The sequence below is a fragment of the Leuciscus leuciscus genome, assembly GCF_965113295.1.
Source record: "Leuciscus leuciscus genome assembly, chromosome: 6".
In the NCBI taxonomy this organism is placed as follows: domain Eukaryota; kingdom Metazoa; phylum Chordata; class Actinopteri; order Cypriniformes; family Leuciscidae; genus Leuciscus; species Leuciscus leuciscus.
Window position 1 is genome coordinate 26,534,164 of NC_138730.1, and position 23,102 is coordinate 26,557,265.

General features: G+C 36.5%; 4 protein-coding genes across 8 annotated transcripts; 1 reads left to right on the top strand and 3 right to left on the bottom strand.

Annotated features, from left to right (window-relative positions):
• Positions 1 to 78: 78 nt before the first annotated feature.
• On the bottom strand, positions 79 to 8,525 carry ndc1 (NDC1 transmembrane nucleoporin). 4 transcript variants are annotated; one of them, XM_082172003.1, is made up of 18 exons: positions 8,369 to 8,525; positions 8,004 to 8,124; positions 7,358 to 7,459; positions 7,062 to 7,236; positions 6,586 to 6,715; positions 5,262 to 5,370; positions 5,120 to 5,171; positions 4,898 to 5,030; positions 4,710 to 4,802; positions 3,527 to 3,608; positions 3,283 to 3,447; positions 2,920 to 3,165; positions 2,352 to 2,464; positions 2,066 to 2,116; positions 1,396 to 1,459; positions 1,201 to 1,301; positions 935 to 1,095; positions 79 to 779 (listed from the first exon to the last, which is right to left on the bottom strand). In XM_082172003.1, exons 1-18 carry the CDS (start codon positions 8,405 to 8,407, stop codon positions 716 to 718), a joined length of 2,001 nt encoding a protein of 666 aa, XP_082028129.1. In that variant the 5' UTR covers positions 8,408 to 8,525; the 3' UTR covers positions 79 to 715. The 4 variants fall into 4 exon arrangements, with proteins under 4 accessions (XP_082028129.1, XP_082028128.1, XP_082028127.1 ...); XM_082172002.1 differs by having other exon boundaries at positions 2,920 to 3,171; XM_082172001.1 differs by having other exon boundaries at positions 2,920 to 3,180.
• Positions 8,526 to 8,668: 143 nt separating this feature from the next.
• On the bottom strand, positions 8,669 to 10,506 carry LOC309500394 (uncharacterized protein). The gene has a single exon (XM_082172026.1). The coding sequence runs from the start codon at positions 10,022 to 10,024 to the stop codon at positions 9,275 to 9,277; it is 750 nt and encodes a 249-aa protein (XP_082028152.1). The 5' UTR covers positions 10,025 to 10,506; the 3' UTR covers positions 8,669 to 9,274.
• A 137-nt stretch (positions 10,507 to 10,643) lies between these two features.
• Positions 10,644 to 15,373, bottom strand: yipf1 (Yip1 domain family, member 1). Of its 2 annotated transcripts, none has more exons than XM_082172024.1 (10): positions 15,263 to 15,373; positions 15,076 to 15,152; positions 14,674 to 14,793; positions 14,331 to 14,485; positions 14,163 to 14,243; positions 13,786 to 13,873; positions 13,594 to 13,710; positions 12,907 to 13,073; positions 12,565 to 12,747; positions 10,644 to 11,717 (listed from the first exon to the last, which is right to left on the bottom strand). In XM_082172024.1, exons 3-10 carry the CDS (start codon positions 14,705 to 14,707, stop codon positions 11,625 to 11,627), a joined length of 918 nt encoding a protein of 305 aa, XP_082028150.1. In that variant the 5' UTR covers positions 14,708 to 14,793; positions 15,076 to 15,152; positions 15,263 to 15,373; the 3' UTR covers positions 10,644 to 11,624. The 2 variants fall into 2 exon arrangements, with proteins under 2 accessions (XP_082028150.1, XP_082028149.1); XM_082172023.1 differs by having other exon boundaries at positions 14,674 to 14,723; positions 15,263 to 15,372.
• Positions 15,374 to 15,541: 168 nt separating this feature from the next.
• On the top strand, positions 15,542 to 18,995 carry lrrc42 (leucine rich repeat containing 42). The gene is made up of 7 exons (XM_082172015.1): positions 15,542 to 16,250; positions 16,769 to 16,900; positions 17,043 to 17,161; positions 18,007 to 18,092; positions 18,194 to 18,307; positions 18,428 to 18,506; positions 18,615 to 18,995. Exons 1-7 carry the CDS (start codon positions 15,817 to 15,819, stop codon positions 18,893 to 18,895), a joined length of 1,245 nt encoding a protein of 414 aa, XP_082028141.1. The 5' UTR covers positions 15,542 to 15,816; the 3' UTR covers positions 18,896 to 18,995.
• The last annotated feature ends 4,107 nt before the right edge of the window (positions 18,996 to 23,102 follow it).

Genomic DNA, 23,102 nt, shown 5'->3' on the forward strand with positions numbered 1-23,102 from the left:
GATGTGCAGCGCAGAATACAAACAGTGACATCTGCTGTATAATCGGAGGAACTGGGCATTTAGAATAATCTGCACCCATTTGCATGACATTTTAGAAAAGTTTATTTAATTACATGAAAGTAAATATTTGATATTTAACCAAATAACCCAATCAGATGATCTCTTGGCAAATAAATACCATGTAAACCAGATTAATAAATGGAGCATAGTGAAAATCCATGTAACGCAAAAGGTCCTTGATAATTTACCATCCAACCAGAGTGCTGTTAAAAACCATCACAAACATAGAACGTGAACAATGACTCAAATGGAAAATGTTGACCCTTCATTTTTGTTAAAGGTAGGATACTAAAATCTAAATATACTGAAGATGAAAAGTGATGACATCTTAAACATTTCTTCAAATCTCCAGCATGATTTTGTAATCCACCAGATTTAAACTCTCATCAAATTCTAGTACACAGGTACATATACACAAACAAAATTCCCAGGTTAGGGAATTGTGTATGAAAGATGTAAATGTTAAAGTTACTGGGATCTCAAGGGGAAATACAGTGCAGCACCAGGCTGTAAAGCGATATACTTTATAAGGCTTTGACTGATGTACAGTGCTAATCCCCCAAATATCAGACCTTTCAAAGCAGCACATTGTCTCTTTTCCCCCCTGACACACACATATTCAAAGACATCTGAGAGGACGAGGTTGTGTGGTGCACTATTCCTTGAATTCCAAGAACTGTTGAAGCCTTTTTCTATGTTCTGATGAAATATTCACAGCACTGTAAACAAAGAAAATTAACAATAAGATTGAGCGTAAACATGCACCACTGCACTGTAAAAAAGGAAGATAAAGCTTTTTATTAAATACAGCAGGTTCAACTCTATCCCATTTACGTTTCGCAACAATATTACTACAAAGAATGATGCGACTTACTTCAAGTGCTCTCCAAAAGTGGTAGTTATCTTGTAGATGGCCGTCTTTAGCGCAGCCCTCAGTGCAAACCTTAGAGTTTTGTAAGTGGAATCACCCATACTGCAGATTGTCCTTGCAGGTTTGCTGGAAGCATGTGGCAGTTTGAAGTGTCTGTCAACAGCCTACAATTAATAAGTAAGATTAACCAAATGAATCAGACTGTCCCCATTTAAATTCATAGGCTCATCACTTTTAACACTTAAATGTCCAAAAATGACTTATTTTACCTCTAACAAGACTACTAAGCAGCTAAGAATACTAGGTAATGTAGTCTGCACCACTCCAAACTGATCCTCAGAGAAAGAGGCCGCCACCAGATAAGACAGTCCTAACAAATAGAAATAACAAAAGACTAAATAAATCATTCAAACAAATAAGCAAGCAAGATGGCATCTCTTAAAAATGAATCACTAATTTCTGACCTTGGAGAGCCCAGATATGAGCCTGGCTGTCAGCAAACAGAGCTTGGCTAGAGGCTTCTGGAAGCTGTTCAATAGAAGAAACTTTTTAATATGGAAAAAGCATGATTCAGATACCTATACATATTAGGTACAAAGCATAAAGATAAAGATGTAAAGATTACAAATGTGAATTTAATTATATTGAGTCTGAAATAAATTTCATACGTGATTTGATGCATGCAAGAAGGTATACAAACACACACTGTATAAACGGATTCAAATGATTTGGAAGCCCTTCACCTGACAATCTCAGTGAGAGAAACAACACTGGACTTGACTAAACCCCAACATACAGACCCAGTTTATCTACAGTTGCTCTAATAATGGCATTATAATGGATGGATAAGGATTAAACTGATTTTGTCTAAAGTAAAACTTTTAAAGCATAAACTGTAATATGCCATGCTTTTCTTTAAAACTGTGTGTAAACTGGGTCACTATAATCTAACACTACAACTGACCTACAGAACTAGAAGGACAGGGGAGACTAATGGTGTTAGTGTTAATTTAAACATGGGCAGAATCTAGACACATGCATTAATGATTCCTGCAACTAAAAATCTGTTGTGGGGACATGCAACATGCCTTTGCAGACAGATCCTCCATTCAAGTAATGCATGCTTAACCTTACCTTGTTAAATAAATACACTATCAGCACCCGCTTTGCCAAAAAGCTTTTAACCTGGGCAGAACAATTGAGAGTATGACAGGAACATTTGTTAACAGGTGTCTCTAGGCCATGTCATGGTATCACACTGTAACGTGAACTGGCTTCTTTTTTTTCCAGCAACCGAACTGGACACCCAAAAGCTTGTCATTTCAGTTCCTATGGATACACACACTTGGAAACCAAGAAAACCTTATGAAATAATAAAGGCTTCATTTACAGGTCAGTTGGAATTAGATGAAGATTCTACCTGTTCTCTCCTGTTCTGCATCCACTGGGTCAGGAAGCTGGGTTTCTGATTGGCTGCAGGAGGACTAGGAATGGTGGCTGGGGAGGCCAGAGGACTGCCATTGGTTTGTGACTCTAAAATGAAAAAATAAATGAGCTAGGTTATATCACAGTATGAATGAAAATTATTGTCCACAAGTGTGTAAATTTACAAAAACACTTAAGTCCACAGAACCACATGAACTCCAATAACATGACACTTAAAAATACATAATGCAATACCTTTTAAATAGTTATAATAAAAGTCTAATAAAATCCTATATAATATATTTATTCATTACATTAAATAATGAATAAATAAAATTAATAAGTACTGATACCAATTTTAACAAATTGAAATTTATTTTAAAAATTCTCAATTTATTATAAATTGATTTAAATTTGAATATTTAGTTATAATTCAATATGAATTAAATAATATTTTTTTTACTTTATTTTAATTATCCATTATTTAACAATTTAATAATTATTTTCATTGTTAAATATTAGCACATACAGACATAGAGATAGTTTTAGTTAATCTGCCTCACCTGTGGAGGCACTCCAAAGTTTGGGGCCCCTCCTCATGACGTGGGGGCTTTGTACAGTACCAAACCAGGGAGAATGGGGATCCTGTTGGCCAACCAGACGTCGGATAGCAGGAGAAGAGAAAGGGCTGTCCACGTCTGGGGTGAAAGGAGCAGTCATAGCGCTGTGCGCACCCCCCACCGATGACTTGAAGACTGAACCAGGGGTCCTTAGCGGGACACTGAGTCGAGGAGTCTCAAGAAAGTCCTCTGTTCCTGACATCACTACAGATAAAAGAAAAAAGAAAAATCACCCTCTCTGGAACATGTCACCAAGGGCAGTGCTGGACATTTTGCCCTTGTTGGATTTTATCCAAGCGGCCTTACCTGAGCTGCTTGAAGAGGCTGATCTGATGTCACTGCTGGCAGATTGAGATTTGACTCGGCCATTAGAGGCAACCGCATCCTGATGAGCCACCAGTCTTTGTGTCAGTTCACTCAGCAAAGACAGACATTCCTTACTGATGGCATTCCAGTTATGAGGGTGACCACCTTCATGTACAGGTTACATTAGTTTACCAGTGATGAAAAGGAATAAGTTTAGAGTTCTTTCAAAGTTTTTAGTTTGTACCTGGCTGACTCAGACTGAAGACTTCCCGTCTACGTGAGAGAGAGTGTTGCGATAACAAAGCCAGGTCTTGCAGAGCCAAAAACTGTGAAACAGACAGTTAATCAGTTGAGGAACTATAAAATCTGCAAACAAGTATCAATAATGACATTCAGGATTCATTTTGACCATGACTTTTCCAGTTGGTAATAACAAATATTAGCCTGGGAAAACCCAGACAACTTCCGGCAAATTTAGATTTGCTCTGCAAGTAGTCTGGCAAAGAGCTCATTCAAGGCCATTTCCATGCCGTGGAAATCGCGGCACCAATCAGAAACGTTGAGGCGGGCTTTACACGATGACAATCGCTCTGATTGGTTTTAGGTCTAGCCTATCCAATTGTGCCCAGAGGCATTTGAGCGACGTCCACTCTGTTGGTGAAGCGCACCAACTTTTAAATGCAGCATTATTATATTCAAATTGCAAACACATGAGGACAGTCTCCATGAAAGACCCAACATGCTACTACATTTTCTCTCCGAAACGGTAGGAAATTAAATTAGATTTAATAGAGGATTTTAACTGTGACAAGATGATTGACAGGGCAGTTTACATGACGGGATGCACGCGACAGATCCGTACGATAAAGATGATGAAGTAGTATGTCCAAAAGTTGCCTACTTTTTTGCTACACATTCAAAAGTAAATACATTTTCTTCACAAAAAGAGTATACTTTTATGGCGTAGTGTAACATAGGCGAATTGGGACGCAGCATTTGGCTTTACACGATGACGATCGCTCTGATTGGTTTTTGGAGTTTTAGGTCTATCCAATTGTGCCGATAGGCATTTGAGAGACGTCCGTTGGTGACGCCCCTTTGGAAATGATTTGTCTATGGAGCTTTGCCAGACCATAACTCAGTTACTACTGAGAATGGTCTGGTTTTAACCAGGCTAAACAAATATAACAAAATAGCAAAATTCAATAGCAAATTTTCTCAAAAATTATTTTACTGAGGTCGTACTTACAAAAATAAATATTCAACAGATAATTATAGTTTGCAACAACAACAACAAAAATTACATTCACTATAGAAATTCCCAAACCGTAATATGTTATTTATTTCCATGAGCCTAGAAATCACAATCTGAAAATTCCCTGACCCTGGAAACTGAGTTTTTCTGAAAATTAAGGAAGAAAACTGACCTTCATGACTGAAATGTTCTTCTCAGTCAAAACTTTGGGCAGACACTGCTCTGCATCCTCAGTAAATGTGGACTGCACTGGAAAACTGTAGGCCTGAAGATGCACAACAAGCCATCAGATTCATTTTCAAAACAGGTACTAGTGTAATGCCAATTGCTTTGATACATCCAAGAATCAAACCTCTGTACCTCTGTGACATAAATCCTGAAGAGAAGCACAGTGAGGTACCAGGTTAGGTACAGGAAAGTGCCACTGATCGCCAGGTGGTAGAGGAGGGAGAAGTCTAGAAGTCCAGTCAATGAATCTAGTGGTTGGAGAGAACTAAAGTAGCAAAAGAGATATAAAGATTCATGAATATAGGCTGATTTTACTATATTTATAAAATATTAATAAACATTAAATATTCTGACCTGTCTATCTGTAGATTAAGTGTGCTGGCGATCCAGGTCTTAGGAACATAACCTAAAGAAGTTAAAACAACGTTTAAAGAGAATCTAACAGGAAAATAAATGTATTTTAGAGTATGTATCTCTGATCATCAATGTAACTTACCAAAAAAGAAATAGAGAGCAGCAAAATTCCTGGCTGAATATAAGGATTGAATAACACTGCCCTTCACCACCGCTGGTAGACTGCCCTTGAACCGTGGATATTTGTATTGCTTCACCACCAATGTGGGAGAGACAAAGGAGTTTTGCATTGATAACTTATTATTGAAAGCATTAATGATTCAGCTAATTCTTATTCAATCCTTCTAAAGATTTTTGCAACTATCAAATCTTTAATGAATATGAGACAATAGAAATAGTGGTGGACTGATATATATCCGAAGCCGATAAATTGGCTATTATTTGTTTTGTTTTTTAAATTACCAGCGTTGGCCGATACATTTTTTCATTTGGCCGAAAAGTGTCAAAAACAGGACTTTTATTTTGACAGTGTTGCAAACCTAGCGCCCTTCTCACAGACAGAACTGTCAAACAACTGTAAATTAAGATTGATTAACCTTTGTCTCATAACTGAAAGGCAAATGATTTACCTTTTTCACTTACTATAGGAAAAAACGCATTTATATCATTTAAACAAGTATTTGAAAGTCTAATAAATAATTGGATTACAGAATCCAAAAGTTTCTATCTAAAGTAAAAAAAAAAATTATATTGACTCATTTGCAAAATAGTTATTTATTTCTAAATATTTTACTTAAAGGTGGTATCAGTGATTTCAGGCCCAAAAATATTTTTATCACATTCCTCTAATCTTTCCTAACGATCCGCTAGCTGCCCGCCCCATAAGCATGCCGTCAAAAAAACGCGTCTCTGTAGGCAGCCTAGGCTTTGAGATCTGCACACAAAAACAAATGGTTTAGCCAAACACTCAAAACCAAAACAAATAGTGTTCCAATCAATCACCGACAGGGGGAGGGTGCTGTGAGGTTTTGTGCTCGTGCACGGCTGCACGCGAAGTCAGAGCTGAAGAAAAAGTTGAGTGTTTGGCTAAACCATTTGTTTTTGTGTGCAGATCTCAGAGCCTAGGCTGCCTACAGAGACGCGTTCTTTTGACGGCATGCTTATGGGGCGGGCAGCTAGCGGATCGTTAGGAAAGATTAGATGAATGTGATAAAAATATTTTTGGGCCTGAAATCACTGATACCACCTTTAATATTATGTAAACTAAATATCAATTTAACGGCAGCAATTGTTATGCATGTGTTAATTACAATCTTTAAATGAAATAGTCTGATATATCTCATATTTGCCATCCCGCTCTCAAAGATATTGGCATAGGCCATACAATTTTTTTTTTTTTTTTAAATCCATATCAGTCGACTATTATGCATGACATTTAGCAAATGATCTGATAGACAAATACTTACTTGAATGGGTTGAAAGGACACATAGTACATATTTTGAACCACTCCCAAAAAACTATGACTGTATCCCATGAAGGCCCCAGCCAGGAGAAGAAAGAGATGATACTCATTCAGACAGGTCACGAATTCACCACTAGAAAAGTCCACATAAAATAAAGGACAGTCATTCCAGTTATTGGTAGAAACTGCAGAGTAACAAAAACACGTGTCATTAAAAACAAGCGCAGACAGAGAATGCATTTCATTTGCAATGTAGAGGTGCACTTGGCCTATATTAGGGTAAGAATGACCTCCGGTAATTTTGAGATAAGATTACACAGTGTTAATTAAAACAACTTAAGATATCTGTATGTGTGTCAATCTCTTCGTCTGGGGACGAAAGAACCGCAGCGCCTAGAATACAATTATTGAAACATGATCCTCTGCGCATGTCGACGGATCAGTGAATGTGGGACGAACAGAATCCGGTCATAACCCACCTCTCACTTTGCCTGCAGGGAGTTCCTAGAGTGCTGTAACGTCCACCGATGGTAACAGAAGCACACCACATTACCAGCATGCCCATGGTGCAGTAGACCAAAGAATGGACACACTGTCGCGGGTGGAGCACTGTCCCCAGAAGAGCCATACGTGAACACCGAATGGAAGGAACCACTTAGATAAACACAAAGAGTGAAATCAATAATCAGCATCATGTGTAATTCAATACAAAAATTACTAATGAAACCATTTTGCACATTCATGAAAGGCAAATCTATTTAGTCAATTTACTCACAAGTGTAGAACTCCAGGTTGAAAAAGCCAATCATCAGAACCACTCCACACAGCACGACAAGGGTAAAGATGGTGGTTGAGGCCGTAAGAAGACTTGTGCATTCTGAAAGCAATGTTTGAGATGCTGACTAAAGGGGAATTTAGATATTAACCAAATAATGCCAAAAAACTAAGGCCTCCAGATTACTGACATTATCAAAACATTGCTGAAAAACCTGTTGCACAAAATCTACTGCATGCCTTCTGTCATCTAATTGAAGATGCATACTTTTGGCAAATAAAAGGTAATTTAGTATGTGTATTGTAAAAAAAAAAAAAAACACTATGCAAATAAATGTGAATTTGCTTCTTTTTTTTTTTCTCCTAGTGTGAGCTCCATTTCCTCACTATATCATACTAGATGGGCCATAAAAGCCTGTTGGATCAAATATGATACAGAACAAAACAAACATGCATTTAACTTAAAATAAAGTTTATTTCACATGTCAGGCTTTACAAGGTTTAACACATTTTGTGTATTGATGTTCCTTGAGGTCAGAACTACTGCTTATATAAATAACGAATTCACACTCCAGCACTTCTCGGTATCAGTAACTTCTTGTAATTATGCAGTTTGTAAAAGGATCTTTTCTTGCTCTTTTCCTCACCTGAAATCCATTGGATGGGGTGAAACAGGCTGAATCTACTCAAGAGCACAAAGACTGCAGCTGTCACCGGCAAGAGAAGCACTGACCATGCAATACTCGCCACCGCCCTCCATATTACAACCTGAAAATAAAGAAGATGAGAATTTGGTTTTGTACAGGCTCATTTCATACACCTTCTCAAAGACAATCTTTCTACGATTATAATTTTAAAAGTTAACTCTAATTCATTACAAATAACTAATACAATGTAATACTAGTCTATCAATTTCTCAGAAACAGACACGAGAGCACACAAAACTACCAACCAAAGTTGGTTGGTTACCGTCCAGTTCTTTAAATACGGTTTATATTTAACCAGCCCTTACCTTTTTTATAAACCAACAGTTCTGTTTGAGCGAAAACATTTTGTCATGCTTGTTTCAGTTTTGCATCACTTGAGGAAAATCCATATCAACATGGCAAAAGTGAGGATAGTACCCGCGCCACTAATTCGAAGGACCTCATTAGGACCGCTGAGAGTGCGTCCGACTTACTGCCTGAGTACAATCACACTTATAGCGAAAGTTCGCCCAAAAATGAAAATTGTGTCATTATTTACTCACCCCTCATGTAGTTCCAGACCTGTATGACTTAAGTTCCTCTGTGGAACATAAAAGAAGATATTCTGATAAATGTCTGAGAATTGCGTTCATATTCCATTAATGGAAGTCAATGGTAGATAAACTGTTTGGTTATCAACATTCTTCAAAATATCTCCTTTTGTATTCTGCAGAGAAATAAAGAAATCATACCGGTTTGGAACGACATGAGGGCGGGTAAATGCCATTTTGGGAAGATTTTCCCTTTAAACACTGTAATTCTGCGCAAATTAATGATCCATTATTTTACTTGATTTTAAAATATAGTGGAGCATATTTTTTATCATTATAAATTAATTAGCCTACATATAGATTAATGACTTGTCCTATCAATTATCCTAAATTATCCTAATTAAATAGAGGAAAGCTGAATAAAAATGAATACATTTTATATTTAATGTTAAACAGTAATTCAGTATACACAATGTTGTGCAGCATTACATCAAACAGCAGTCTAAAAAATGTAATAATGAACCAACACATAATAAATAACTGGTAATTACACAGTCTTCAAATATGCTTCTATCATGTTATTTCTTAATTATTTTTTAAAAACAACATGTGTTTTATAGAATTATTTAGAGCAGCCTAATAATGCGTAGAAAGACAAAACAAATGTTTCATGGAATAATGTCAGTTGTGTATTCCTTTCGCTTCATTCTGAATTAACGCGTTTTTCTCCCGATGAGTGCCGTTTGCTAACGTGATGCTGCGTCTCTCCAGATTAGTTCTGCTTTTGTCGATCTCTCGGCGGGTCTTGGTCTCAAACGCATTAGTGGGTAATATCTGGGTTGAACTGATGGACATCTCCGTCTGGATGCCTTTATGCACCACCGGCTTTTGTCCGGGTCTCTGCGGTATCACGGGCAGGGACAGCTGTTCCCGCTGAGCCTTCTTGTCCTCCCAGAGCTTCAGAAGACGCCGCTGATTGTTTGTCATGTCCTTCAGGTTCTGTTGCAGGGAATGGACCTGGTCCTCCAGTAGAGTCTTTGAGGTGACAGTGTTCGCCAGTTCAGATGTTAGTTCATCAATGGTCAAACTTAACTTTCCCGCTTTTTCGACAAGTGAACTGCACTCGCGCTCCTTCTCGTGCAGGTCGTTGATTATATCCTTGGTGGTTTTACCGTGAAATTTGGGACTGGACTCTAAACCAATTTCAGCCCTCAGAATCTTCACTTGTTTCCGCAGCTCCTTGTTGTCCATAGCCAATTGCTTGAGTTTCTGTTTGAGAGCTTCGGTTGATCTCATTCGAGACTCATATTGTCTCATTTTCTCCCTCATCACATTCTCGCGGTGCAAAGCATCGTCTCTTTCTTTACGGCACTTTTCCAGAAGCTTTGAAGTTTCGTATTTGGACACCTTTTCCGCTTTCCCAGCCATCATTCATTTGCAGTCTTAAATGCAATATTGAAAATGCATGTTCCTTGATACAGGTCGTCAGGTCAAAGTCTCTTTAAATAGGGTTTCCATTTGCAGGTCATTAAAATAACAATGTCAGTATATACCTGTGTATTCAGAAATAAAGCCTCCTTATTTTTAATCCACTGTGTAAAGGGAAACAGTGACTTGTGAAGCTGACATTCCTCCACAAAGGTTATAGGTTTGGGAGGCAGCTTCAGTGTAACTCTAAGCTAAGGCTAGAATGACCATTAATTAGGACACACACACCGCACATTGGCACCGTTTCAAGTGACACAAATTTTCTATTTTGTTAATTTGGAAAATGTAGCTCAGCCATTTCATAATGCCAGTGCCAACTTAAAAAAAATATATATCTAATTAATCTATTGACAGTGATGAACGAAGGTTAAAAGTGCACTGCTGATGGTACTCGGAGATATACGAAACTTTGCACTGTATCAAATCCTGACATCAAAGACAAGATAGATGTTATCTATGACAATAAACCTTTGTTTGTGAATCTTGATGATGATCAGAATGAAATTCTATGATCTGTACCAAAACCACTTGGCTCTCAATATCACAATCAATCACTGAGACATTATAAATGGAAAAACAAAACTTTATACACTTAACATATGCTCACCACTTTGTTCTGTATTTATATGCATTTAATTTTAAATGGGGGAAAAAACAGCTAAATATTTATTTCAACATGACATCTTGGAATACATTTAATTGTTCTAGGCATTTTGTCTACAAGTATCTTGTTCAAAGAAAATAGATGGATTTGTTACAAATATAGAATGTAAAAAATCATAGAGAACTGAAAGTTTGTAAAATATTTAAATAAACTCTTGCTTTGACTTCCAACTTCATTATAATTTAATTATGTAATCAATTAATGTGAGTACGTATTGTGTTAAGGACATTTATAGCTTATTTTATTTTTCCATTCCTTTTTTCTGCTGACACTAGTGTTTTAAAGTGTTAAAACATTTAAAGTACATGTACATGTCTCAAAGTGGTAGAAACAGGAGAGTGACCCTTTTGAAAACCATCGCAAGCTCAATTATCACATACATATTTAAACAACATCTACACAGTATATACACATCCTCTGCTTTGTAACAGTAACGTGTCAGAACCTCAAATCAGAAAACCTCTAACATGTTGTAGATGATTATCTCAAGGTTTGGCTGCTCACCTACAAACATAAACCAATCGAAATTAAGACTTCACCTTCACAGAATATAAAATGAAGAAATCCAGACAGCCCACAATCGAATTATCAAGACACCTGATTCTCTCTAATAAGGCAAGAGGAGAAGCTGCAATTACAGAAGAAATACAGTTTCTCAAGGAGCACAGATTATGTACAGGAAGTCTTGTCTAATGTTAACATCTTGCCAAATGCAATGTCTTGTTTTCCCATTAGCAGCTACAATCAAATGACTTGGCTCATTTAAAAGTGCTGGCATTTCTATACCATTTCATCATTATTAAAACAGTTCAGTTCAACGTGAGAGTGCCACATCATCACTGAAGTCCTGTATTTACCCAAGGCTGTTATTCAGTTTGCCTATGTGGATGATAAAGTGCTGGTCGTTCTCAATGGCTCATTGTGATCCGCTGATGGATCCATCTCGTATGTAGGCCTACTGAAGAAACATGCCTGAAAAAAGAGAGAGGACACAAATCTTTCAGACTTTGACAGCACTTTTGTTCCTTAAACTCCGCTAACATGGCATTCCCTAATTAAATGAATGTAATTGAAGGCACATGATAGCCATAAGGATATGGTTCTGCTCACAAACTGGCACGTTTCCAAAGCCAGTCAATGACTTTTGCCAGTGTTTCCAAGAACACACCCCTCCACTGGGAAAATACATTTGACACCAAACTGTTTGATCCTTTAACGCTACAAAAAGCAGTGCCGGAGTTCTGATGTTGAGCTGCTAAAGCTACAAACTTTACTGTTATAAAATAACAGCATTTTTTTTGCAGCACTCAAAAGATGCCATTTTAATCAATTTGAATCCAATATATTTAAAATAGTACATAGTCATATGCATTCATATTAGGGATGCAGTGATATTAAAACACATACAAGCCAGTACTTCTTATCATGTTATAGCCAATTTTACAATTCTATAATATATTGTCTAAATAAATTTTAAAAAATTTTTAAATGCTATCATTCCATTTAGACATTACAACATTATTATTTATAGTATGAAAGATGAATATTTTATTTTGATATTTGCAAAAGATATGTTAAAGATTAAACATTTAACATTATTAATAAATTATAAGGGGCTTAAAAAATTTACTTATGTGACAGCAAAGGTAATCTAAAATGTAAAAATAGGGAAAACGAGTATGCACAACTAAATACCTGATATGGACTGACACTGCTTAATTAAATGTTGTGCATCCTGAATATGTATATTATGTAATAATATATATATAGTAAGAATCACATTCATTTATAATGTATAAGGATTCTTGAAAAAAGGTACCTTGCAACCAACAGCAAGTAAGACGTGAAGAATCACGATGGTGGCTATAATGGCTATGGTAATCCTTGGTTTATCGTCCCTGATGGCTGGCCAGAAAGTCATTACCAGCACAGATCCTGAGAGACACAAAGCTACCACGATGGAGAACCACCTCAACCCTTCACTTGGTATTATCCACAGTATCTGTTATTCACAAAGGCACACAAACAAGTAAATAAACTGTTACACTGTATCTGTAAAATAATAACAGAGAATGCTTGAAAACAAACTATCAGATGTGTCAATTATGCACAGATTAATGCATTATCATATTAATGCATATTTTATGATTGTACTACTCACCACAGCGGGGATGTAGATGGAGAGCGAGTAACCATAGACACAAACTATCTGCATGAAGGAGTAGGACACCAGGCTTGTGATCTTCGTATTTCGCCAGGTGAGAAAACCCCATAGAGCTAAAGGCACTAACCATGCATAGCTGTAGATTGCTGTGGCTGCCATGGTTACTGGAAAACAATCACCAAAAGAGGGTCATTTTTTTAGGGTGAGTGCGAAGGGTCTATTTTGTTTGGGTTATTTAGCAAATTTTCTTTCTTTATTCTTTTTTTCTTCTTCTTTAGAGCTATTCACAGCATAATACACTACTGTTCACACGTTTGGTGTAGTTAAGAAAAAAATTCCAGAAGGAAATGAATACTTTTATCCAGCAAGGATGCATGAAATTGATCAGAAGTGAGAATAAAGACACTTTTAATATTACAAAAGATTTCTATTTCAAATAAATGCCCTTTTTTACTGTAAAAATATTAAGCAGCAAATATTTTTTCAACAAAGACTTACCAACCCCAAACTCTGAAATGGTAGTGTATCTAAACATTTAATCTTTAACATTAACGTGTCCTATGACATTTCTTAATTTCTGTTAAAAATGTAACAGTGTATTACATATTTTTGTTAAAACTCTAGAAAAAGCTGTTCATTTTCCTGGCCATAAAACAAGATTATTTCATACAACATATCTCTAACCTTTCCTGAAGTCTGGCACATATTTGTACTTCGGCTGACCATGGTTCACCACAAAACTGGAGATGTTTCCACTAATAGCGATGGCGAAAACAAGAGTTGCACAGATCCAGAAAGGTCCTAAAACATATTCAAGTTTTAATCAACTTCTTTCTCTTTGCTGTAATCACTCAATTTTAGTTTAATTTAGCTTACCATACAGGTCCGGGTTACTCCGTAAATAGACCTCGACAAAGTTTTTCCCAGGCCAAGGCAGAATTGAACCAACTATTCTGTTCTTTACCTATAAGTAAACAAACAGAAGTTATTTCTGTCTTATCTTGACAGCATATTGTTGCCATCTTTTCAGTCACTTCACAAAATAATCATTCCATGTGCATGACATGAGCACTGTTTGGATTTAAATAACTAAAAGGGGAAAACAGCAGCAATTCATCTTTTAGCCTATATTTAAAAGGGATTAGAAAGTGTGAAAAAGTGTTTCTGAAATACACAATGAATGCTTTTTAACTGTTTGATGAATCGCTGTAGTGCGAGCGGTGAATCCTACGATAAAGATTCAGCTGGCTGACCTGATGGCTGTCCACATCGAATAATGTTTGGTAGAACTCAAACGTCCAGAAAGGTGCACTTTTTTTTTCACCTGACAGAAGCTGTTTGACAAAGCAACATATATTTTGAGTCAATACCTCATTTGGGGAAATGAATATGTCAGATTTTCACGATTCTGTTCCATTTACCTCAGTTTGGTCATTGCTGTCCAATGGATCAATCTCTTCTTCTTCAGGGGCAGTTCCAGTAGCTTTTCGTTGTTTTCGCGATTTGATGGGATCATCGATGGTCACTGTTGTGGAACCTTGGTTACTTTTAATGAATCCTTGATCATCTTCAAATTCTAGCACAATATTGAAAATATGTTTGGATAAATTTCAAGAGCAATAGGCAGACTCCACAATATCCTATTTATTATTATGCTAAATGAACAGTTTTCATTCATAAATAAATAAATAGTAATTATTTGTTTCGGGTAATATTTTTGGTATTCCTTTTTTCAAATATGTTGTTAAATGTTTGGGGACTCACCTTGAAATTCCAGATGAAAATCAGTATTTGCCATCACAGGTCTATGTGCTCTGTGAATGAAGGCATCAATAAAAGATCGATAAGTAGACAAGCTTTAGTTTATATTGTTGATACTGTAGGCTGTTAAATGGATAGTTAAAGCAAAATGACAATCATTTACTCATTCTGTTTTAAATCAGCCTTTTTTTATTCTGTGGAACACAAAGGGATATATTAGGCATAATGTGAGGGACTGACAGCCTCAGTCACCATTTACTTTCCCTGCATCTTCTTCCCACGAATGTAAATAATGACTGAGGCTCTCAATATTCCTAAACATTTTTATTTTGTGTTCCTCGGAAGAAAGTAATAGGTGAGTACGTGATGACAGAACTATCCCTTTAAGTATTAAGATGTACGTACCACATGAACGATAGATGACTTATTGGTGTAACTGAAGTGTCCTGATCACAAGTAGCAGGAGTGAGACACTGTACAACCTGTTGACAATCAGACGTATGCGGATATTATACACCAGAAACACAAAACTGCAGTTAGAACGTAACAAATTGTGTTAAGAAGTTGCAGTCTCTCAGATGCCTTTACATACAAGTAAGTAACGTTATAGCAAAACAAGACTTCTAATGTTGTCGTTGTGTTAAATAAACTTCTTAAAGGTGTCAGGAGCTTAAACTTTGCTTTGAAGTTGTGGAAATGGAAACACGGAAATAAATAATCACAGTGACGCGTAGCAAAATAAAAGTTGTCCATAATGAGGCCTTTCAAAAGTATTTTTAAACCTGGTGTTTTTCACCTTGTGGTTCAGTGAAAACATCACGTCAGAGTTATAAGGCACTGCAGGAAAAATAATGAAGGTAAAAGACTCAGAAGTCACTTCAAGAAAGTTTTTAACTACTGCAGTTTTCTGCGAAGTACAATGCGAGTTTAAATATAGTGTAAAGATTTCAGTAAAGACTTTTATTTTGGAATGCTCGTGAAACTCGACACAGAGGAGGGATGTTACTTCAACAGCCCGTCGCTTTTAAATCTCTTTAAGATTTCCAAACTTCTCGATATTTCCGGCAGTATACCCTTGAATTTAAAAAGACAACCGAATATTTTGGACATTAAACTCTCGGTTTGTGTCGAGAGGTGGTAAGGACGATGTATTTGAGCGAGGACTGCGGCGCTGTGTATGTCAGGGAGAAAGGAGAACTGCGATATGTCAGTGCAGACAAGAATGATGCTCCGCAGCACAGACTCTTCAACAGAGACTTCTCTTTTCAACTCTGCATCGACACTTTACCCTCCGCCAGCCACACAAAGAGAAGAGGCCACTTCATATTTACCTACAACAAGGAGGGGAGTCTGCGGTACACGGTGAAGTCTTTATTTGACATATCATTACAGTTCATCGCTGATCACATTGAGCATGTGGACTCGCTAGTCGGTTTTCCTGAGCAAATGGCTGATAAGTTGTTCTCGGCCGCCGAAGAGAGACACAAATTCACTGAGCCACAAACTGCACCCAGAGCACTGCAGGTCTTCTGTGAGGCCTATGGAGAGCTGGTGCTGAAATCCCTGTGTTTGAGAAACAGGTAAGCATTAAATGTAAAAACAACAACAACAGCAACAAAATCAATCAATCAACTTTTAAATGCCACGGACCCCAAAAATCCCCCATCCTCAAATTTCAAAGCCACCTATTTATTTATTTTCTTGTATAAAGGCCCAATTTAAATAGTGAAAAATTTATATTATAAATATGTCTAAATATTATTTGGAACATATTTCGTTTCTATTAATTTGAAAATAAATTTGTTTTACTCATTATAGCACTGTACTGTTAGATGCATTATTTATTTATTTGCTAACTTATTTACCTATTTTCTGATTTTAATATAATTTTAATATTTTTTTAATTATAATTATTTAAATCTTTACACTGTTTTTCTCACTCCCTTGTGGCCCCCACTTTGAAAAACCCTGAAGTAAACAACAATATGACTCAAAACCTAATGAAAGGTTTAGAGACATCCAAAATGCTGCCTAGGAAGGCCTATATACCCGTTATGATCAGAAACTAGCATTTACGGCAGTATTATTGTCTTTTCAGGTACCTTTTGATACCTGAGCGGTTGGAAGAGATCAGACAGTTTCAGAGTCTGGAGTCCCTGGACCTCTATGGATGTAGATTAGGTGACAACCATGAGATTTTTAAATACATAACCTCTGAAGCTCTGGCTAGGTATGGATAACACATAATTGTGTACATTGCATAAATAAAAGAAACATTTCAAATGATTGCTGGGTGTTCAATTTGTTCTAGTTTGTGATAAATCGTAAAATCACTTTCTTTTTTCCCCTTACATTTCCTTTTTTTTCTGTAGTCTTGTGAAACTTTTCATAGGTGCAAACTGCCTTTCTGATGCAGGCCTTCAGAGGCTGACTGCGCCGGTGAGGGTGATGAAGAAAGGCCTAGAAAACCTGCAGCTTTTGGACCTCTCTGGTTAGTTAATGTATTTGTATAGTCAGACACTACCTTTCAAAAAAGTCAGTACGATTTTTTGAAAGAAATCCTTTTTTTAGTTTTTTTTTCAGCAAGGATGCTTTAAAGGTGCACTGTGTAATATTTAGCGGCATCTAGTGGTGAGATTGCGAATTGCAACCAAGAGAAGTTATGGTGGCCGACAGGAAATGATGAGTAGACAGCAGAGAGTTAGTTGCCAGTTAAGCAATGAGGTTTCTTTACAAAGATAAATTAAGAAATTAGGTTTACTTAATTATTCAGTAAATCGATATGTTATTCCAAATATTATTGTTACTTATTCATCATTGTGTCAGTGTTTTATTCGCTGACTTTAGCTAGCTTCTTTGCACAAAGAACAACATAGTGGCGAAACGTGTTTGTTCGTTTAGGGCTACTGTAGAAACATGTTGGTGCATTTCAATGTAATGGACCCCGCGGTGTATGTAGATAGAAACGGCTCATTTTAAGGTCATAAAAACATAACGGTTCATTAAGTAAGGTGTTTATACACCACTGAAAACCTAGTTATGTATATGATATTGCATTTCTGTCAACAGATCCTCCTAAATATTACACAATGCACCTTTAAATTGATCAAAAGTGACAGTAAAGACATTTATAAGACTATAAAAGGTTTCTGTTCCAAGTAAATGCTGTTCTTTTAATTAAAAGTATCATGGTTTCCTCAAAAATATTAAGCAGAAAGAAATGTCCCTAAACTTTTGAAAGGTAGTGTTACATAATTATTTTCAGGTGTTTTATGCACAATAAAACATAATTTTATGCTAATTTACACTCTTGTACTTTGGTTTGTTTCTTAACAGAGAATCCCATCACCGAGAAAGGTCTTGGATATCTAACGTGCTTTAAAGCACTACAGAAACTAGACATATCTGGGACGAATGTGACGGTAACACAATTAAAAAGATAACATCTATGAGTTTCATTAACTTTGTATGAACTGCTGAAGTTTTAAATGAGGTCTTGTGTATTATTAACAATCTTTTTTAGGTGAATGTGTCTTTGAAAGGATTCTTCAGAATGAAGATGAGAATGGTCCTCTCAGAGACCCCATTGAAGGAGTTTGGACACTCGGATTGCAACACAGAAGGCTGGGCTGAACAGGTAACACATATAAGGCTTATAATGGTATCCATGATGGATAGGCAATGTTGAATGTAAAGTTGTGATGGTAGAGGTTTTATACTGTGGCCTCTCTGTATAAAAATTCAAATTTTTAATCAGGTAATAAACCAATGGGAAATTACAGCTTCAGAAGTACCAAAGAAAGACTCCAAACCAAGAACAAATGCTCTCCGTTTCTGTGAGTTTATTCTTTTTAGCTACATGTTCACTTTATCACACATTAATTATTATATAATATTAATAATAATAATTTGTATATTGTAATGATTTTCATTTTGTTCTGTAGATGGAAGAGAAAAGTTTGTTCGAGAGACATTGAACTCCTGGTCTGGGACAAGTGCCACCACAAACAAAGACAAAGTTGTGCCAGTTCACTTTTATACGGTTGATCTCTGTGGCCTGAGCTCAACAGAAGAACACAACACACATTCATCAGCAGTGGCAGCAGCACACAAGGGAAAGAAGAGGAGACTATCAGAGGAAGAGCAAAGTTCAACTCCTATGGCAAAGCGCCAATCCTTCTCAGCTCTGTCTGCGGAGGACTTAGATCTGTTAAATAGCTATTGAGTGGACACACACATGTATGCAGTGCATTCCTCTGTGAGGAACGTGACACTGAAATGCTTTTAGTTTGGATTATTTACAATTAAAAACAGCTTGCTTTTTATTTTTGTACTGCAATCTTTTATTTTCTCAGACAAACTGACTGGCTGCCAATCATGGGTATATTTATACAAAATCATTGAGTAAATCACTGAAAGTCGACATGAAACGGAAGATGCGATAGCCTTTTCTTCATCGTGGCTTATCCATGTGCAACGGCTTCTCGGACAAGAAAAAAAATATATAGGGCGGAACTTGATTTTGTCTATGGGGAATAGAGTTGTGCAGGGATGACATATTTTTGTAGGCCAATCCAGAAAGTAGCATCAACCTGGTTTCCTCGACAAATTTATCAATTGGCTTTTGGATTATTGTTGAAAAAAAGACTTACAAAAGCTTAAGATTCTTACATATTTTGTCCATCATGAATTTAAACTTCACAAATTAACACAACTCTTAAGGATTTGGAAGTGTACACTGTAAAAAAAAATTACATTCCCAAGCAACCATGGTGTGTAGTTTATTTATAGCCCATGTTTAGCTTTTGACTTCTGCCTATTGTATTTTTACAATAGGCAGAAGTCAAAAGCTAAACATGGGCTATAAATAAACTACACACCATGGTTGCTTGACTTCAACGTCGCCATCACTAAGCTTCCGACAACTCTTTCTATAAGAACATTTTCCCTGAAAGTTTGAGTTATAATAGTTTGCACAATTATATACGCAAAGAGGCTTTGACAAGTGAGTAGATTAGTTTATCTGTAAGATTGATGACGTTTACTGTCCCTGACAACCTTTGTAGTCCAATTTAGCCCCTTGTTAGCAACTGCCTTTTTCAAGACATGTAAATGTTTGTTTTTTTTTAAATCACAAGAGGGTATTAATTATGTATTTTATGTCTTAGAAAATATCTTGAGTTTTAGTTCACCACAGACCTTATTTCAAGCATTTAACCAAAAACCCATTGACTTCAGGAGGACGATGGAACCGGAAGTGTTAAAATGTTTACTCGTTTCTGGGTTTTGGCCATAGACTGTAAAAAGGTTTTGGCCTATAAAAATACGTTATCCCTGCAGCACTCTGTTGATTGGATGGTTGAGGTTTGCTATTGCTGTGATGTCATTGCTGTGACGCTATCCGATTGTTAAGTCTGACGTCACGCGTGACGTTTAGCCTTTTCCGGGTCCAAGCGCTCCTCTCGTCCAGAAATAACAATGGTGGAACCTGTAAATTTATTTACGATCACGTCCTTCTTAGTGAGGCACCCTTGGCGGTCAAAAAGGGTTTAAATTCCTTTAACACCAACAGAATGGTTAGTGTAGCTCATCACTCAGGTGGCATAAGGGTAGAGTCCAGGCATCAATGAAAAAGAAGATTTACGAGGTTGAAGTGAGTTAGCTCGGGACACGGGACACAGCACTGCGGCATTGTAAAAACACTCAATAATAACCAAAACACTAGCGAAAGCGGTAGAGAGGACCTGGACTTTGGACCGGAAAGAGAATTATCGCATAGTGGTTACGTCACGACTTAACAACCGAATTGCTGTGACAAGTTGCCCCACCCTTGCTCCTGTAAACAGTCATCAGAGAAGAGAAGAGATGTGACTGCTAGACGGAGGGGGCATGAATTTTAAAACAATGATGTGCATGGACAGATCATGTATAATAAATAGTGCAATATTCCAAAAAAAAAAAAAACTTTTACAAATATATATTATTGAAGTCAATGGCTACCATCATTTGTCTGGTTACCAATATTCTTAACTATCTTTTGTGTTCAACAGAAGAAACAAATTCATACAGGTTTGAAACAACTTGAGTAAATGATGACAGAATTTTCATTTTTGGGTGAACTAACCCTTTAAAGCTGGAATACACTACACAACTTTTACAATCTGAACAGGTTTTATTATAAAAATCTGCTTATATTAAAATGTGAACAGGTTTTAAAATACACTAACTGACTTTGTAAAAATGGACTCTAAAAACACTACCAGACTTTCAAGTCGTTCTGAACACAACAAATTCCCAATTTTCTGAGAAATCTGTCATCTCAAAACCGAACACTGGCTCTGAGATTTGGGAACTAGCATTGATTCATCCAGACTGCAAATAAGGGCAAAAATTTGGACCAAAGTTGTGTAGTGTATTCCAACCTTAAAAAACAAAACAAATGACAAAATAGGACAAACGGTAGTGTGAACACATGCCTAGAGTCAATGCTATCAGACAACACATCTGACCTCAAAAACAAAACAAAATGTCCAATAATCTATTTTAGTACATTGCTTCATTTTCAGAAATCTTGGTATTTTTAGCCTCTGATGCAGATGTATTCATTAGACCAGTCAAAGCAGTGCTGTTTCATATTTTTAAAAGAAGTCTCTAATAGGATACATTTATTTGATCGATTATATTGTGAAATTACAATTTACATTGTTTTCTATATTTCTTATTATCAATGTTAAAAACAGTTGTGCTGATTCATATTTCTTTTGTGGAAACCGTGATACATTTTTTAGGAGTCTTTGATGAATAGAAAGTTCAAAACGACAGCATTTATTTGCAAAGGTAGTTGTATAGCTTAAAATAGTATTTAGGCTTGATCAATTTACATTCTGTCTAGAGAAGGAACTCTCAGTTAGAGAAGTATGTCTTGCCTTCCTTTTCAGTTTCAGTTCTCTCTGAAGTTGGGTTATCAGACCATCTCAGTATGAAAAGTAACAATAATTATCAAATAAATTATATTGGTTGAAAAATAGAATGTATAATATTTCCAAGCAATACAGAAGAATAGATATATAGAATAGATTCAATTAACTGTCATTAAAGCATTATCTAGGCTCATTTCCTCACCCGAGGTTGTGTCCTGTTAGGTTTCATTTTTGAAGCATTTATAAAATTAAAACAATATACTCTTCTTGCATCTGATTTTCAAAAATATGGTTCCTCAGAAGGCTATATATAGGGTCCAGGAGTGACCAAGATAGTGAAGGAGGAAATTCTGGAATCCCTTGTCTCTTCGGTATATCTATATCCTTTTGAGTGATTTACATATACAGTATGGTTTACAATCAAGTTATTAATTAATGATCTATACATTATGAGTGTGATTACCAACATTTTTCTTTTCATGTATTCTTTAAAGGTGACTGAGGGTCTGTCCCATGCCAGGAATGCACTGCTTGCTCATTTAGCCCGGCTTCCAGAGATGAAACACGGATTCGTTTTGTTTGAGAAAGGTCTTCAACATGTGATAAAACATATACCTGTTCTTTTAGCTCACTGTGACAACTACAGGTCACAAGGGTCATTGGAACCAATAGAAATGTGACCATTTCTTAGCATTTACTTTACTGTTCTATATTAAAGTGTCCTCTCATAGAGAGAAAGAACATGTTATCTTGATGTTTTGGGAAGAGTCTCCTATTTATTGTTAGAGCCCGACCAAATCCAACCTTGAAGGAGCGATGTCTCTGTGTGTGTGTGTGTGTTAGTATTGTTGATTACAGGTTAACAAGTGGCATTATTGGAGATTGACTGACTTGTTTTCTTCAACATGTTGGCGCCTAGACACACAGTCTTGTGACCTCGGAGGGACACTCGTACCTAATTCAGGGTCCTGGTGGCAGCCATACAGACTATGGAGATGTGCTACTACCAATCAGTCCATGTGTGGAAATTTACTGTTTATCTATTTCTTAGCCAATCAGAATCATTCAACCTGAAGTAATGACGTAGCTTAGACCTTGGTGAAGGGTATAATTGCTGTGATCTTTGTAACTGTAAGGAGCGGCCTACGAACTCCTTGTGAGTCTTGAAGCTGACTTCTGCTGATGAAGCTAAGCTACCAACTATCTTCAGTAAAACTTTTCTTCAATTGACTGCACTCCTGACTCCGGGTCTTCATTCATCTTATCTGGTTCTGGGTCTTTATCTGTATTATCCCCTTACAAGAGTAACATCATCAGCACTTGTGCATAATCTTTGTTTCCGGCGTTGACATGCCGACACAAACAAAAAACATATCAGTTTTGACTAGTCCAAACAAATGACAAAATGCACAGCAAAAACTATGCTAATGCAATTACACAGGATACACTAGATATCTGATTTTGATTAGTGTTTATTAAAACAAAAAACAAAACAAAAAATAAGACACTGAA

What these genes read in the sequence shown, in the direction of transcription:
- lrrc42 (XM_082172015.1), top strand. Translation starts at nt 15,817, where the DNA reads ATGTATTTGAGCGAGGACTGCGGCGCTGTGTATGTCAGGGAGAAAGGA. An exon ending in TATCTGGGACGAATGTGACG is followed by an intron (nt 18,093 to 18,193) that starts GTAACACAATTA and finishes AATCTTTTTTAG; the next exon opens with GTGAATGTGTCTTTGAAAGG. An exon ending in CAGAAGGCTGGGCTGAACAG is followed by an intron (nt 18,308 to 18,427) that starts GTAACACATATA and finishes ATTTTTAATCAG; the next exon opens with GTAATAAACCAATGGGAAAT.
- yipf1 (XM_082172024.1), bottom strand. Translation starts at nt 14,707, where the DNA reads ATGGCAAATACTGATTTTCATCTGGAATTTCAAG. An exon ending in CCATCTACATCCCCGCTGTG is followed by an intron (nt 12,748 to 12,906) that starts GTGAGTAGTACA and finishes TGTGAATAACAG; the next exon opens with ATACTGTGGATAATACCAAG. An exon ending in TACTTGCTGTTGGTTGCAAG is followed by an intron (nt 11,718 to 12,564) that starts GTACCTTTTTTC and finishes CTCTTTTTTCAG; the next exon opens with GCATGTTTCTTCAGTAGGCC.
- LOC309500394 (XM_082172026.1), bottom strand. Translation starts at nt 10,024, where the DNA reads ATGATGGCTGGGAAAGCGGAAAAGGTGTCCAAATACGAAACTTCAAAG.
- ndc1 (XM_082172001.1), bottom strand. Translation starts at nt 8,407, where the DNA reads ATGTTTTCGCTCAAACAGAACTGTTGGTTTATAAAAAAG. An exon ending in AGAACATTTCAGTCATGAAG is followed by an intron (nt 3,609 to 4,709) that starts GTCAGTTTTCTT and finishes TCTGTTTCACAG; the next exon opens with TTTTTGGCTCTGCAAGACCT. An exon ending in TCATATCTGGGCTCTCCAAG is followed by an intron (nt 1,302 to 1,395) that starts GTCAGAAATTAG and finishes TCTATTTGTTAG; the next exon opens with GACTGTCTTATCTGGTGGCG.